The sequence below is a fragment of the Lynx canadensis genome, chromosome D3 (assembly GCF_007474595.2).
Source record: "Lynx canadensis isolate LIC74 chromosome D3, mLynCan4.pri.v2, whole genome shotgun sequence".
In the NCBI taxonomy this organism is placed as follows: domain Eukaryota; kingdom Metazoa; phylum Chordata; class Mammalia; order Carnivora; family Felidae; genus Lynx; species Lynx canadensis.
In genome coordinates this window covers 2372814-2390429 of record NC_044314.2, presented here as the reverse complement: position 1 = coordinate 2390429, position 17616 = coordinate 2372814, and the positions used below count along the sequence as shown (strand labels likewise).

At 50.0% G+C, this 17616-nt stretch overlaps 1 protein-coding gene across 1 annotated transcript in view; it reads right to left on the bottom strand.

Annotated features, from left to right (window-relative positions):
* Positions 1-17616, bottom strand: part of LOC115528667 (myelin basic protein) — a 116467-nt gene that overhangs the window by 78404 nt on the left and 20447 nt on the right. The window contains 1 exon segment of the mRNA XM_030336957.1: positions 13424-13499. Coding sequence (XP_030192817.1) covers positions 13424-13499 — 76 coding nt within the window.

Sequence of the window (17616 nt, the reverse complement as noted above, 5' to 3'; positions counted from 1 at the left end):
GGCTGAGGGCTGGAGTGAATGACAGCTTCTCTCTGAGATGACACCAATAGCTAAAATTGACCGTTGGTGGCTGTCCTGCATATCTGTGAATACACCAGAAACCCACCGAATTGTACACTTCAAATGGGTGAATGGTACGGCATGTGAATTACATCTTCATAAAGGTGTTTTTAAAAATGTGGGAGCTGGGCCTGCAGGCAGTTAACAGCAAAAGGTCCCCGCATGACTGGAAGGGAGTCTGGAGCTCAGTATTCGAGGCGGTTTATTGGAGCCGTTACCCTAGATGAGGAAGTGGCTCTTTAACTACTTAAGTGTTAAAGCCCCCGTCTCTGCCAAGATCATTTTGTAGTGTAATTAGGACTGCGGTGTTCCAATAATCAGGGCAAAGAAATGAGCCCAGGGTTTGATTTAAACAGTGACTTTCAGAAGTCACAGCAAAACGAGCACTGACCGGCGTCACAGCAAGACTGTTATCGGGGCCCGTTGCGTAACCGGACACAGTAACTTCTATTTTCGGAACACAAATATCTTGCCATTCATTCCTGGAAGCTACTGCTGTATCAGCCGGTCACGTCTTAAATGAGAAGGATGGTCACATACGGAAGGGTGTGAGGGGGAGAGGGAGAGAGAGACTGTTGAGCGTAGCTCTTCGCTTAGAGTTCTAGAGTAAATCGCAACTTCGATGAAAACGCGCTGAAAGGCGATTCGCGTAAGAAGTTCATTCAGCTCCGAAGGATATTCCACATCACTGAAAACAGAACAAGGCGGTGGAAAACTCTCATCTCCTCAACTGGAAGCTGAATGCACTGCCTTCAGTTTTATGTAATAAAAACCTGGGGGTCCTACTTACGTTCCCCAAACATATGCCCCCATGCCCGCACATGCTTATCCACTTGCTTCCCCCAGTGCGGATAGGGCAGAAGGACAATAAGGTCTAACCCTTCTGTATTTCTGACCGTGGCCCTCAGCGATGCCAGCCTCCCGGCCTCCTTGCTGCAAGTGGCCATGAGGGTCCCAACGGCCCCGTGTGGGAAGCCTGCCAGCTACCATTACTTATTTTGCAAACCTGCATCTTCTATTTTCCGTACTTTAGAAGAGGTGAACGTAAAATCGTTTTTAAGTAACAAACAGGCTTTCATGAGCGTGTGAATGCAGTAAGATTCAAACAGAAAGAGAAATTTCCCACAGAACTAGAACTGCACCTGCACTCTGGTGTCCTCGCTCTAAGCGAACACACTCGCGCTGCACATGGAATTATCCCTGGTCCACGCACACGCTCGTCTTCCGAGCGGAACCCTGCTGTCCCTGTGATGGGGGCCGAGCCGTGAGAGCCGCAGACCTGGCCCCAGCGGGCTCTCGGCGCCGGAGAAACCAGTCAGGCTACGTCTGTGGACTCCATTAAGAGACTGAGAATGTCTGGAGAACTTCAGGAGTACAGGTGGTGATGGGTCCGAATCACCAGGGGTGATAAGATCGAGTCCTCCCTCCATCAAGGGTCTGAACGTGACGTTGGCTGCAAAGGCACATTCAGGAGAAATTTTCTTTTTCAGGCCACAGACCTCTCTTGTTTCGTAACTGACGATAAAATCAAGGCAGCGTCTAGTTAGATGAAGATACAAATTATAAACATATTTTGAACCAAGTCTTTATGGACCCGACAGGTCACGTGGAGGCTGGGTCACCCAGGACAGATGCGCTCCGTTGGGTTTCTCCGTGTTGCTCGTGAAGCATCCTGGTGTTCTGAGCACTGTGGGAACTGTGACTTTAAAAACCACACTCCGTCTCCTAGTAGAGTGCTATCACGTATGTTCACGAACAAAGACCAGAAAATCAAAGGCTGATTTTCTTTTTAAAACACTGAAGAGCTGGATAGAAAGGCATGAAATGCAATGTTCCTAAACCGAGTAACTAAATACTTTGCATTCGAGCCATCAAAGGAGAAGAGTCTGTGCATTAAACACGGCTCGTCAAAAGGAAGAATCATACACTCTTGGAATATTCTACAAATACCACATCACATTTCACCTTGAAATGCACTGCAATGAACCGTTTTTTAAAACACTGCAATTGTGACAAAGTAGAATAGAAGGACAAAAAAAGGATTTTGCATTCAATTTATTTGGTGTGTGGGTGGCAGTCACAAGAGCCCTTTTATTAATTCAATAGAAAAAAAAAAATCTAAGACCCATGATTTTAGCGCCTCAGGAACAACGAGCCAGGACAGCCTAGACGATGAAGCGAACGTGGCCGTCAGCGTCACTGGGCGTCCCTCAGACACACGTGCTTTCACGGAGGCCTTACTTTCTAGAAAGACAAGGACATACATTCGATCAGGCCATTTCCTCTCATTGTTTCCTGCCCTGAGATGAGCCTGGGCTGGGGCCACTGCCCAGAAGGCCAAGAGCTCCCAGGAGCTGTGGTGTCTGAGGGCATCCCTGGTTGGGGGTTCCACCACTCCCCTTCGAGAAGGCCAGCCGCTGCGTCCCCTCCCCCACTGAATCTGGCTCAAGTCTGGCCTCTTTCTTTCTTCTTCTTCTTTTTTTTTTAAGTTTATTTATTTATTTTGAGAGAGACAGAGATAGCATGAGCAGGGGAGGGGCAGAGACAGGGAGAGACTGAGAATCCCACGCGGGCTCCCTGCTGCCAGCGCAGGGCCAGATGCAGGGCTCAAAGTCACAAACTAGGAGATCGTGACTTGGGCTGAAACCAAGAGTCGGACGCTTAACCGACCGAGCCACCCAGGCACCCCTAGTCTGGCCTCTTTCAACGCTCCTCAGGCACCAGGGGGAGGAGGTCTGGACAGTGAGGAGCCAGCTGGGGCCCTGGTCCCTCCTGGAGGCGGTGCTGGGATCCCCAGAGCGGTTGCTGTTGCACAAGTCCTCGCAAAGCCACTCCCGCACCCACGGGGGCTCTAAGCCTCCACCTGGGACCACATGCATGCAGAGTTCAGGGGTTTCAGAAGCGGCTTCTGTAAATTCCACTCACTGAGTGCAAACTGGTGTCTCTAAATCGTAGCACAGAGCCTGGGGACAGCAGGGCCCCACAAGTGCGTGCAGAGCAGACAGGCGAGATGCCCAAATGCACACAATGGCTCAGTGCTCGGGGCCAGCGGGGTGCCCACGGCACCTTTCACGGGTGAGGAAATGGGCTGAGAGTGGGTGCTGGCATCCGGGGCAAAACCCCAGAGACACACACAAGGGACCTGGCAATTGGGGGTGGGGTGCTGCACGAGCACAGTGGCACAGAGTAGCTGCAAGAGGGGGTCTGGGAGAAGCCAGAGACTAGACGGCAGGTGCGAGGCGGCCTGGCCGGGCCCCGGGGGCAGGAGAGACGGCCTGGCTGGAGGGAGAGCTGAGCCGTCAAGGCCCTCCTCAAACACATCGGAAAGCAACACCGGAGCTAGCCTTTACTTTTAAATCTGAAGACGCTGGTGTTTTCTTACGTGTCTTAACGCAATTTCGAGGCAGGAGCACACGCCTCCCTGCCCTAATCCTACCACGCCGTGTGTAATTAATGTCATCACCCACCTGCCTTACTTGTTGACGTATGGCCCGTGTTTGGTTACACATGCCTCGTGCTCAAGTGTAATTTAGGGTGCATTAAATAACAGTCTGTTTTGCAAGGGCCAATAGCCACAGAAACATGAAGAATGAACTTTATCTAGGTTTTTGCCTAACTATAGGACAATTAAAGTAATGCAGGTACCAGGTCACGGCTAGGAGACTAGGTTGGATGCATCGGACTGCGGAGCTGGGCTGAGCAGGAGAAGGTGAGCTGGAGGCTGGTGATTAGTGTTCACGGCGTTTGGGGCTGGCGGGCTCGAAACACCCCCTCCACACACACACACACACACACACACACACACGGAAGACAACTTTTCACAAGCATATTCCAGCACATAAAATCTCCTGCTTCCAAATTTAAACGTTTAAAACCACACTGCCAAAGGAGTTAAGTGAGAAAAGATAGGAAATAACATTTTGACACCTGGATTTTTACATTTCGTTTCGTTAAAAGTACCGTAAGAGGGTTTTACGAAATATAAAGATGTTCTCTCTCTCTCTCTTTTTTTTCTTTCTGAGTGAGGAAAACTTTTAGAGTTTTATTCAGTGAGAATTTTTGGTAAACTTTCAGTTTTCATTGAGATAGAAAAAACTCAAAATTTCATTAGACTTGAAAAATAGTTTTGCTGGTATAGAGTTCTAGGTTGACATTTATTTTCTTCTAGGTACATTAGAGAGTCTCCCACTGCTTCTGTCTTCCAGCTATCAGGTTAAAACCATCCCTTTTGCTCAGGCTTCTATAGATATCCCACTCCATTTAGTGCTCCACAGTTTCATGTAAATGTTGGATGACTGTGGCGCTTGGGTGGCTCAGTTGGTTAAGCATCTGGCTTCGGGTCAGGTCATGATCTCACGGTTCATGAGTTCGAGTTCCTCTTCGGGTGAGGATGAGCCCTGCTTCCGGTGAGCTTCACTTCTGTCTCTCCCACGAGGGATTCTCTCTCTCCCCACTCTCTCTGCCCCTCACTCACTTGCGCCCTCTCTCTCTCTCTCTCTCAAAAAAAATGTCAGATGACTATATATAGTCACATATGGTCATATATGGATTTGTTATTTAAGGCCATCAGTGGGTTTCTGGAATCAGTGTTTTGTGTCTTTCCATAATTTAGGAACATATATTTCCATATTTTTGTATCTTTGGACTACTTCAAGTAACTTCTTCGTATCTAGCTTTTAATTCAATAATTTTTTCTTCAGCTGTATCTAACGTTTACTTCAACCTGTCAACTGAGTTTTACATTTTTCATTTAAAAAATTGTATTTAACTTATTTCAAACCTTACTGTTTTTTTATATTCTCGTCTCTGCTTTATATTTTTTTTATTTTAACTTGTTCTATTGTTCTATTTTTTAAAATTTACATCCAAATTAGCATAGGGTGCAACAGTGATTTTGGGAGTAGATTCCTTAGTGCCCCTTCCCGATTGAGGCCCATCCCTCCTCCCACAACCCCTCCAGTAACCCTCAGTTTGTTCTCCATATTTTATGAGTCTCTTCTGTTTTGTCCCCCCTCCCAGTTTTATATTATTTTGGTTTCCCTTCCCTTATGTTCACCTGTTTTGTCTCTTAAAGTCCTCATATGAGGTGAAGTCATATGATTTTTGTCTTTCTCTGACTAATTTCACTTAGCATAATACCCTCCAATTTCACCCATGTAGTTGCAAATGGCAAGATTTCATTCTTTTTGATCGCCGAGTAATACTCCATTGTATATATATGCCACATCTTCTTTATCCATTCAACCATCGATGGACATTTGGGCTCTTTTCCATACTTTGGCTATTGTCGATAGTGCCGCTATAAACATTGGGGTGCACGTGTCCCTTCGAAACAGCACACATGCATCCCGTGGATAAATGCCTAGTAGTGCGATTGCTGGGTCGTAGGGTAGTTCTAGTTTTAGTTTTTTGACGAACCTCCATCCTGTTTTCCAGAGGGGCTGACCAGCCTGCATTCCCACGTTCTTTCTTAATAATAAAGCAGCACAGAGTTTTCATGTGAAAGGACATGCTTTTCCCTGTCGGTATCAGAGACAAATCTGCCTTCGAAGATTAAGTTCCTCAGTGGCGTCCCTGAGCTCACCTGGCCTGGACCTTGACACGGGGCTCAGCCAGCCTTGTGTGAGCTGCCAGAACGCCAAGGGACTGAGTCACTGGGGGTGATGACAGCCACTGAGCACCCAAAGCGGCCTCAGCCCCAGCACGGCCGGCTCCGGGAAATGTGGCTCGTCACCTGTCCCCGAGCCCCCCCGTCTAACACCCTCCACGTCACTGATGATTCACGAACAAGTATGTGCTCGGCCCCACCCGAGACCATGTTTTCGGTCACAGGTAAACCCCAAAGAGAGCTTAAAAACCGCTTCACACAGAGCAAGCACACTCATCACCAGCTCAAAAGCCTTCTCGATTGAAACCACACACACACGGAATGAAAGGAGCTGTGCTTCTGCTCGCTCCGTGCTCCCTTTGACGCTAGGGCAAGATTTCGGACTCCCCTTCCTCCCCGTCCGCACACGCACAATAAGAGAGCATCACAGACTCCGCGACAGAGCCATTAGGGAAGATCGGCCAGTGAAGTAAGAAAGCTCAGTGCGTCCAGCTGGAAACAAGCCGGCAAACAGGCCCGTCTCACAGGAGCACCGGCCGCCTCGTCTCGGGCCAAGGACATAAGTCCGGGACGGGAGACAGAAGACAGGTTTGCGGGCCGGGCGAACACGGAGGACATGTGACATCTGGTGCGTGTTCTGTCCCGTCCATAGTTTTACACAATTATTTTATTGGCGCCTGATTTCACTTTAATAACCAGTGTTAATATATCACTTAAATCTAACAACCCGCTCGGGTCTCAAGTTAGCAGCTTGCGAACTGGGTCACAGTTTCTGATAAAACCAGCTTTGCCCACGAACTTGCAGACCTCGGAAACCCTACGGTAGCACGCAAGGACACGGAACATGAGCGTCGCACGGCTGTCCCGGCCGCGGGGTTTTCAAGCCCCAAACCAGACGCCGGAGCCCTCGGGGTCCTGAGCCCGGAGACTGTCGGGAGCCCTTCCCAACCTCAGGCCCAGGATCCCGAGGCCTTGGCTTCGAAGGAGGAGCGGGCATGGAAGGGGTCCCCCCAGGGTGGAGGGTGGCCGGCTCCAAGCCACGGGGGCGCCGGGCAGGGGGCAGGAAGGGACAGCCTGCGGGCTGACGGTCCACAGGCTGGCTGCTGACGGCTCGGCTGGTGGGTTTACGTGGCCTGGGGCACCACGTCACAATCAGCCCGGTGCTATTTTTACTAAGGGTTGTTGAGGGGTGGCTGTGTCACTAATTACACCTTCTGTCTTCGGTAATTACACGGGTGTTTGTCCACTCACTGCCGCCCGACCCGCAAAGGTGTGAGCGTTCTTGCTTCAGCTGACGAAACAAGTGCCTGCTTCCGACCCTTCGACGGCAGAGTCAACCTTAGGGTCGTGTTTCTACGTAAATCGGTGATAAGGGACTTTCTCTTTGAGTCCGTCCTACAGGCAGGAGCACTGCTGACTCAACACGTTCTAGAATCTGCTGTAAACACTTAGTAAGACTATTCTCTAAAGTTGGTAAAAAAAAAAAACTCTGTATCTCGGACACAGCACCGACATGCCCACCAGTGGGCACTGCGGCCTTTCCCTGTGGGGCACAAACACTTGCCCGCTGGGTTGGGAGCCCCCCCCCCCCCCCCCCAGAGCTGGCTCTGGTCCCCAGCGCGAACGTGACTTTACAAAACCCAACGGCAGGAAGATGGTTCGTGTGACATTCTCTGGCTTGTGCTCAAGTCAGATGCAGACTCACCGTGAGTTTTCCAGAACTGTAATGAGAAGGTTATTGACTATTCACAGATTTTGGAAGGCTTCTTTCAAAGGGCATGTCTTTCACATTATTGTATCTCTCTCTTTTTCGGCGCTCACTGAAGTTCTCTGGAAGCAAGCAGGAGGGTCGACTCGAGTGCGCATTGAATCCCGAAACAGCCTGTGTCAACATACGCTGTTGGAACGCACACGTGCCTGCATTCTGACCCGGGCGGCCCGCCTTGGAGCGAGACGGAGACAGAGCCACATGCCGTGGGCCTTCCGGGCTGCGGGGGGGCAAGAACACCTTCTTTCTGTCTCTCTTTTTTTTTATGCTTATTCATTTTTTTTTTTTTTTTTTTATTTTTTTTTTTTTTTCAACGTTTTTATTTATTTTTGGGACAGAGAGAAACAGAGCATGAACGGGGGAGGGGCAGAGAGAGAGGGAGACACAGAATCGGAAACAGGCTCCAGGCTCTGAGCCATCAGCCCAGAGCCTGACGCGGGGCTCGAACTCACGGACCGCGAGATCGTGACCTGGCTGAAGTCGGACGCTTAAACCGACTGCGCCACCCAGGCGCCCCATATGCTTATTCATTTTTGAGAGAGAGCGAGAGCAGGGGGGTAGGGCAGAGACAGAGAGAATCCCAGGCAGGCTCCATGCCGTCGGGGTGAAGCCAGGCATGGGGCTCAAACTCACAAGCTGTGAAACCGTGACCTGAGCTGAAGTCACGTGCTCCACTGGCTGAGCCCCCCAGGCGCCCCGAGACCTCCTTCTCACCGTCGGAGGCTGTAGGGCACCAGCATCACCCTCAGCAGTTTCTGGGACTTCTAACTGTGTTTGTGTTGTTCACGGGATTCTGCCTTCTGCCTTCACCATTAACCTTTGCAGGAAACTATATGACTTTGACAGAGACCAGAATTCTTTTCGCCGACAGAAAGGTGCTGACGCTTATCTGACGGCTTCCACGTACCCTGAGGATTAGGGTGACGGGGACGGAACATCCAACGGGGCTGTGCCACACCTCCAAACTTAGACCATTTAAGTCTAAGTGATTTAAAAATAAATAACATTTCAAATGTGGCTCTTGGGTCGTGCTAGCCGCACATCACGTGCTTCTGGGCCACATGCGTCTGAGAGACAGTTGAACGTTCCACTGTCAGGGTCGGGAGGAATCTTTTACAGGGGTGTATGTGTGTGTGTGTGTGTGTGTGTGTGACAGAGATGCAGAGACAGAGACCAGGACTGACAGAGAACGAGCTCTGAGGTGCTGCTGAGGGTAAGGCACAGTGGAAGTCTCTACCTCGCTGTCTAAGAATTTACTAGATGTTGTCTAGATGTGTCCGTGTTTCAGACCATCAGACTATTTGGTACGTGCCTGTAAGGAAACACCTTCTGCTTTTCAGTTCCCCAGGCTTTCATTTTCTTTTGTTTTTTATTAATATTTTTTTAACGTTTATTCACTTTTTGAGAGGCAGAGAGAGTGTGTGGGCAAGGCAGGAGCAGAGAGAGAGGGAGACACAGAATCCGAAGCGGGCTCCAGGCTGTGAGCTGTCAGCACAGAGCCCGATGCGGGGCTCGAACCCACGGACCGCGAGATCATGACCTGAGCCGAAGTCGGATGCCCAACCAACTGAGCCACCCAGGCACCCCTTCACTTCCTGAAGCTTTTAAACATACGATTAACACAAGAATTATCTGGGTTCTCAAAGTTTCCTTTAGGTGATGTGCCTCGAAACTAGACATTATGCATTTATGGCTCTAACAATTGCCAACGCACTGCAGTCAAATCAGGAAGGGAAGTATTTCCGGGTGAATTCCGTGCTCAGTCTCACGAGGCTGCTGGCTGGAGCCTGGGCGGCTGCAGGGAGTACAAGCGCCCGGCCCGGGGCTCGCAGGCTGGCGACCCCGGGCGACCCCGGGCGACCTGGAGCTGGCGGTGGGAGGGGTGCACCAGCCACACTCACCCGCAGCGCCAGGGAGAGAGGGGGCCTGGGGACACATCCACGAGCAGAGCTGGCCCAGGTCAGGACCCTGTTGAACTTGACTTCCATGCGGGGAGGAGAGAGGATTAGCTCGAACCAATGATGGTTTCAAACAGAACTCCTTCTCACCCTTGAGGATGGTACAGCCAGAACGGAATGTTCCAAACAGGCGGGGCAACCTAACAGCATCCATCCCATACCTGGGATGAGAACTTGCTGGACCCAGGGCTCCATGGAGGCGTGGCCTTGAGGAACCAGCCAGCAGGCGGACAAGGTCTGGCCCTCGCACAGCGGGGATGTCGGTGGTTTCAAAGGAAACGCACTTTCCCGTCAGAGGGAAAGACGGTCCGCACGTTGCTGGGTATATTTGTACATCTGCAAACTGGTGCCTCTTTTCTCAGAGCATCCTTCGAATGTTCTCTGGAGAGTCTCATCAAGGAAGTGGGCTTTAATGATCATTAAATACGCGAATGAACTTTTCAGGGATGTGAACGCCCCCGGAGAGGCAACGTGCACGGGCTGGTGGTTCCTGCCTGGCATGCGCTCGGCTTTGAACAACAGCCCAGATAATCCATTTAATTGGAAATACCAAACTACGAAGTTACTCCCCACGGTAAAACTTAGATGTGAATGTTTGCAAGCTCTCAGATTTTGTTTTTCAGTGTGGTCTATTTTTCCTTAGGCTGATTAAACAGAAACCTCCAGAAACATGGCCAGGCACCTGTGGAGAAAGTGTGTGAGGCCAGATACAACCACGAGGAGAAGTCCAGGCCACCCCCAGATGAAAGCAGGTTTTCAGGACTGTTGTGCTTGGCTAGGATTTCAACATTTTAACTCATCACTTGATTTCACTCATTTTGGAAAAAGGAGAAAATATGTCAACGCAGACTACTGGTTGTCTTTATTTTTCACATTTCCAGTAGGAATGATTCTAACGAGTGACACCCTCTACTTTCACGGGAGAAGAAAGAAATCAGGGGATTTTAAGGGCTCCTTTTTTTAAAGTTCATTCCCAAGGAAACTGATGTCAGTGTTCAAAAACAGAAACAGACAGGCAAAACGGACAAAGCTGAGAATTCAGATGTTAAGAAACAGTTCAAGGGCACTGGAAATCCTAATTCCTTAAGGTAGGTAGGAAATTGGGAAACGGGGAAATGCAGGGTCCCACGCCGAGTGGGATACAAACCCAGGGCAGCCTAAGCAACATACATGGTCTCTGGCTGGAGTGCCTGAGGTGTATGGACCCTAACCTCAGGGCCCGTCATCTGTGGACCCTCTGCTCAGGGCCCGTGGCATAAAGACCACGTCCCAAGTGCCCGTCATGTACGGACCCTCTGCTCGGGGCCTGTTGCATACGCAGTTCCTCCCAAGGAACAGCTGGTCTGACACCTATTCAAGCCGACGAAAGGTAAGGAATCCTTGTAGTAGCCAGTGAGCCAAATGTCTCCTCTCCCTGTGCAGGTGTCCTGCCAGGTTCCCCTGGGCCATCAGCCAGGTGCAGCCTCCCGGAGGCAGGGGAGTCTATTTTTAGCTTGTGGAACCAGTTTTCCAGGAGCCTCTGTGTGAGGGGGAGGGGCCTGCTGAGAACCCTGTGAGTCTGGCCTGGAGCCGGGAGGGGGGGGGTGGTTTCAGCAGCAAACGTGGGTGCCCTCTGGCTCATCCAGGGCCGCTGGGACATTTTGGTTCTACCAAGTCACCTTGCTAGACAGGGAGCGACTGATAAAGAGCTGATAAGTTAGTGAGCTGGCGCTATCTGGAAATCAAATTCTACCATGAGTCTTAAAAACATGGGGAATCAAAGGCAAAATAGGGGTTTCTTCATTTCTGGGAACGGGAAGGAATCATGGAAACGTTCTGTTCCCGTGGTTCCTCCCGGGGCTGGGGTCTTTGTCCCTCACACTCACCATGGGGTGTTCTGCTCTGTGCTGGGGCCACGGGCACAGGGCTGTCAGTCACCTTGCTACACGGCTGTGCGTCCCGCCCCAGCGGTTACCAGCAATGCCAGGGTGGAAAGGGGGGCCTTTCCTTTCACCTTTGGAGAAACTCCAGGGTAATTCCTTCCGTACGCTCCTCCCTCCTGCATCCGACACATCCTCTTTAGGAGGAGAGAGAAGCCAGTAAGAAGGCACAAGGTGCTGAGTCACGGGCAGAAACCCGAGAGCTGGAGACTGGAAGGCCCCGGCAGGAAGCGACTACGTCTCCTTCCCCAGCGCTGGACAGAGGGCCTGGCCGGACCAGGAAGCTGTGCAAACAACCAATGCCAAAACCCTCGTGCACGGCACGATGCGGGAGGTGAGGGGTGGACAGGCCAGGGTTTGGGGGGGAAAGGAAGGGACTCTGCCTTGCAGCTGCCCCCCACTAACAGGTCAGCCCAGCACCCTGCCACGACAGAAGCTTTCCTTCCACTCTCCCGCGAGTCAAAACACGCCTCACAGGATGACATGCAGAAACACACAGAATGGGCAACAGTATGGCAGGAGCTCGTGTACTTGTTTTCTGTCCTGGTACAAGTTTACGTGCCGTGTAACATCTCTGGCACTCGCTCTGAACGGTATCAAACATTTTCTATCCAGTTACAAAACAGTATTTTTACAAAGAGCTTTTACACCTAACAACCACCTGCAGAACCAGTGTCCGTAAATTTCCAATGTTGCAAACCATCCAAACGTTACACATCAGATGTCAGGAGACAAGAGCCTCAAGTATAGGCTTTCCTGCTGCTCAACAACCTTCTTAGGTAGAATTAACAAATTAAGACCACGTCTCTGGGTTTTATGAGGTCCAACGACAGGAAAGAAACTGAGAGCCACAGAGTGGCGTTTAGAACCGGAGTCGCAAATCTGTCCCTACCAGACTTGCGCTCCCGCGGCCCTGACAGGCCAGAGCTCTGCCTAGGGCCCCTCTCCACTTTCACCTCTGGGGGAGACTCTGCCCTGGGTCAGAGGGCACCCCGGCCCCCGAATCTCCAGGCTCCACGGTAACCCGGCACAGAGCTCAACCCCTCTGCCCATTATGACAACGAGATTATCACTAGAATGGTTTGACCTTTAAAAATTAACAAGTCAGTCCCCGTTCAGTATTTACTGGAATCGTTGAAGTATTCATAAAATTTTCCCCTTTCGGCGGGAAAGGGAGGATTCCGAACCCATAGCAACGTCACAGGCACGTAACTCCCTTCCCGTTCACCTTGGGCCTGAAATGGTGAGTCGAGAAACTAGATGATGCTGTTTGCAACTTCAGTTGAGGTAAAACATGGGCAAGAACAGGGAGTTCTCACTCATTCCTATGCAGGGGAAGACCTGAAAGCAAATTCCGGAACATGTCGCAGCCGGCTGATACAGAAATGGGGTCCAAGCACCGAGCAGGAAGGACCCAGTGCTGCTGGGTGGGTTGTTATCATATAAGGACTATGCTACGCAACACGACGAGGGGGTGGGCCTCCACTCAGTTTGGTCCCACGTGGCGCTGGGGGCGCCCCGGCCTCAGTGCCAGGACGTTGTGAACTGCCATCTGTCTGTGGCTGTAACACGTGTCAGGTTCCGTGGAGTTAGGCACCAAGGACAAGGAGTGATTTCCCTTGCCTGCCCCCCCCCCCGAGTCAGGGGAGATTCAGCACGTCTCACCCCATGTCAGCCCCCTTTCCTCATCCGAAATGACCCTTTGGTGGTGGAGAAAAAGCCCCGGCCAGAGCGTGAGGCCACCAGGAGCCTGGTGGGTGGCAGACGTCGTGCGGGACATACAGAGGAGACTCCTTCGGACTCCCTGGAAGGAATCGGACCATTTTTATTGGCCCTTTCCCCTCTGGCGCGTCTGTACTTTCCAAGGGCGGTACGGCGATGGTGTGGGACGGGAGGGAGGGGGGTGTCACTGCCTAGGTGGTGGGCCCGGGGTCCCGGCAGAGGCGTGCGGGGTTCGGTCTGTCTGCCCTAGAGGTTTCTAAGGTAGGGGGTAACAGTCCACCAGCTGTACCAGGAGCCCCGGCAGCCACCGTGTGCATCGGGAGGGTCGTGTTTAAGGACAAAACCAAACGCTGTTGGAGGGATGCTCTGAGCCCGGCTCGCTTCTTACCTTGTGGCCCTTCTCGGTGTTTAACTCCCGCTTTCCCGCGTGGTTTCCCATCCTGAGCCGGTGCGCTGGTCAGAAGCTAGAAGAAAAACAGAAGGCGTTAGCCTTAAGGCTGGGACTCTCAAAGTTTCCAATCCAAGCAACAGTCCTGTGACACGTGCTCTGCTCTGCCCGTTTCTGAAAGGAGAAAACGAAAACCCCCAAACTTGAGGCACGGGAAGCCTCACCAGCGGGTGCCTCTGTTGGCCCCCGATCCCAAGCCAAACACTGGGAAGTGGGGCCCCTGCCCGTACCCACACTCTGTTCAGTCTCCAAGACTCTCTAGCGTGTTCTCATCTGTAGACAAAGAACCCGGGTCGAGAACACTCGCGGATGGTGTCGACCCGGCGACCCACACACACTTGGGGGTCACGCCTCCCCCCACCCCAGGCGTGGTGAGACGCATTGACACGCAGAACAGGGCGACCCTCCTGAAAATGAGAGACGGTCCACTCGGGCTCGCTGTTTGGGGAATCACGTGAGCACAGAAACCGCAAGATCAGACCAAGGACTGCTTATCAGACAAGTATCCCAAGAATTTGCAGCATTTGCAAGGAAGATAAAGTTGGATTAAAAAAAAAACTCAGTTCCTCATTTGTATTTTGAACATAAACTTCAGCAGCAAATTCATGATTTTCCCCCCCAAAAGGATCAACACTGCAGAATGTAGCCAAACCCACTCTACACCAATTGTGTTTCCACCTTCACCCTTGGACGTGCACCGACCACCAGGACCACTCACTCCGTCGCTGTGAACCATCAATGGGCCGCAGGTGCTGGTATTTAGGGGCAGTTCCGAAATGTAACTTTCCACGAGGAACCCTTTTTAACGACTATGAGAGAACCGACTCCCTGCTGAACGTGAAACAGCTTTCCTTGAAAGGTAACAAAACGAACTGTCTTCTGAAAACGGGAAGGATTTCTAAAATGTTACACATGCCTGGATGAAAGGCAAGAGTTGCCCCCCCAAAAGGTACTCCTCAGGAAAAAGGGGAATTAATCGCTTAAGATCTGAATTTTTCCAAAGCCTCCCATAGCTCTGGATGCCTCTCAGTGACCCTGAAGGATGCCCTTGCCTTTGTCCACAGGACCCCAACTGAGGGCAGGATGGGTGAGAAAGGGATTTTCGAGCATCACCTCCCAGGGTGTGTGTGAGTACGTGAGCCGTTACACAGCAGAGACCGGAAACAGCCAACCACGTGTGGACAGAACACCCTTCCCACCTCACGCTTTGTAAATAGAAACTGGGGCGGGCGATCCCATTTCCAGTGACGGCCCCGGGAAGAGAAAGATTCGGTGACGTGGCAATAATGAGTTCTGGCAAATCACAGACACTGCTCTGGCAGTGAGAAAACACCATAAACTTAGAGGATTCAGGTGAATTCCTCATTTTTGATGCATGAGAGTGAAAGAAACCTCCAATATTTAAAAATACATGCTTTAAAAAAGTTTTTTAATGTTTATTTAGTTTTGAGAGACAGAGAGAGACAGAGCATGAGTGGGGATGGGGCAGAGAGGGAGACACAGAATCTGAAGCAGGTTCCAGGCTCCGAGCCGTCAGCACAGAGCCCGATGTGGGGCTTGAACCCACGAACTGAAGCCGGAGTTGGGCGCTCAACCGACTGAGCCACCCAGGTGCCCCTATAAATGCATGCTTTTAAAGATGCAAGTTTACCTTTGCAGATAATTTCAGCCTCCGGTGTGATTCTGTCATCTCTGTACTCATTCATTTAAATTGGATCACCACAGAACCCTCACGGGGAAAATGGAGGTTTGGGCACACATAGTACTTTACTCAATACGGGGAGAACTCGTTTTTGTCATCTGGGAGTCTGCGCAGTCGTCAGGGAACGTGAGTGGGTGTTCTCCCAGGAGACCTGGGTCTGAATGTGGATGTGAAGCAGCTGTTACTCTGAGGTTTGATTTCTCTTGGATTCCACGCAGGGTTTTAACTGAATACTGAGAACTTGCGAGATGAAGAGAGGACACAGAATAACAACGCATTACACACTTGTGGATCTCCCACTCTGTTTTAGAAATAAGAATTGACTACTCAAAACTAAACGCAGGCAGTAACAAATATTGTTCAAAGTCCATGATACCCAAAGCAATCTACACATTGAATGTCATCCCTATCAAAACACCAAAGCATTTTTCACAGAACTAGAACAAATAATCCTAAAATTTACATGGAACCACAAAAGACTCTGAAGAGCCAAAGCAATCTTGAAGAAGAAGAACAAAACTAAAGGTATCACAATCCCAGATTTCAAGATACGCCACAAAGCTGCAGTAAACAAAACAGTATGGTACTGGCACAAAAACAGACACATAGATCAATGGAACAGAATAGAGATCCCAGAAATAAACCACGATGATATGATCAATTAATCGTGACAAAGGAAGCAAGAATATGTAATGGGAAAAAGACAGTCTCTTCGATAAATGGTGTTGAGAAAACTGGACAGCTAGATGCACAAGAATGAAACTGGACCACTTTCATACACCAACACAAACATAAACTCAAAATGAATTAAAGACCTAAATGCGAGACCTGAAACCACACAAATCTTAGAAGAGAACATAGGCAGTAAGTTCTCTGACATCTGCCATAGCACCACATTTGTCTCCTATGGCAAGGAAAACAAAAGCAAAACTAAACTCTTGGAACTACATTAAAACAAAAAGCTTCTGAACATCAAAGGAAAGAATCAATAACACTAGAAGACGACCTATAGAATACATTTGCAAATGACATATCTGACAAAGAGTTAGTATCTAAAATATGTAAAGTAGTGATACAACTCAGCACCAAAAGAACAAATAATCCAGTGCAGAAATGGGCAGAAGACATGAACAGACACTTTTCCAAAGAAGACATCCAGATGGCTAACAGACACATGAAAAGATGCTCAGCGTCACTCATCATCAGGGAAACACCAAACAAACCCAAATTGAGATATCACCTCACACCTGTCAGAACGGCTAAAACAAACAAACAAAACAAGAAATAACAAGTGTTGGCAAGGATGCAGAGAAAGAGGATCTCTTTTGCACTGCTGGTGGGAATGCAAACTGGTGAAGCCACTGTGGAGAACAGTGTGGATGTTCCTCAAAAACTTAAAAATAGAACTACTCTATAATCCCGCAATCGTACTACTGGGTATTTACCCAAAGAATATGAAAACGCTATTTTGAAGGTATACAAGCCCCCATGTTTACTGCATTATTTACAATAGCCCACGTGTCCATTGATACATGAATGAATAAAGAAGATGTAGTGTGTGTGTGTGTGTGTGTGTGCGCGCGCACGTACAGTGGAATATTAACCATAAAAAAGAATGAAATATTGCCATTTGCAACCATGTGGATGGGACTGGAGAGTATTATGCTAAATGAAATAAGTCAGTCAGAGAAAAACAAATACCATATGATTTCACTCAGGTGTGGAATTCGAGAAACAAAACAAAGCAACAAAGGAAAAAAAAAAGAGAGAAACAGACCAAGAAACAGACTCTTTCTACAGAGAACACACTGATGGGCACCAGAGGGGAGGTGGGGGGTGGGTGGGTGAAACAGGTGAAGGGGAAAAAATGAAACACAGGCAAAAGGAGTAACTTGAAGTCGACAACTTGGACTTCCGGGGTCGTCTTCTGTCTGAACGTAACGAGCGATGCTCCGTGTTCTCACCGGGGCAGGTCTCCAACCCGGCACCCTGCTCCCCAGCCCCTACCCCCTGGTGCCCACCGCCTCCCTCACCGTCGCCCTGGCTGGCATTTGGGCAACTCCGGAGAGATGTTCCGTCCTTCCAGAAGACAAAGTTCTAAGGATTTAACCTCGACACACACACCGCGGCTGAAACCCAGTGACCGATCGATCTCTCCCCAGCTGCAAAAGTAATGCTCTTTCCAAGCTGGTCTGTCCTGATCAAAACTTCATCACACTTCCAAGCAAAACTTCAGGCTGTACTGGGGAATCCCATTCCCGAAATATTTAATCAATATTCAGAAAGCTCAAGACCACCGGACCCGGGATAGACGGAAGTAACGCAAGTCCGGGTGAGACTTTTGAAGGCGTACAAAAACCAGGTAGCTCTGACTGGCCTCTCGGATTCACCGAAGGAGAACTTACTTTATACGTATCATTTTGAGCGTGCA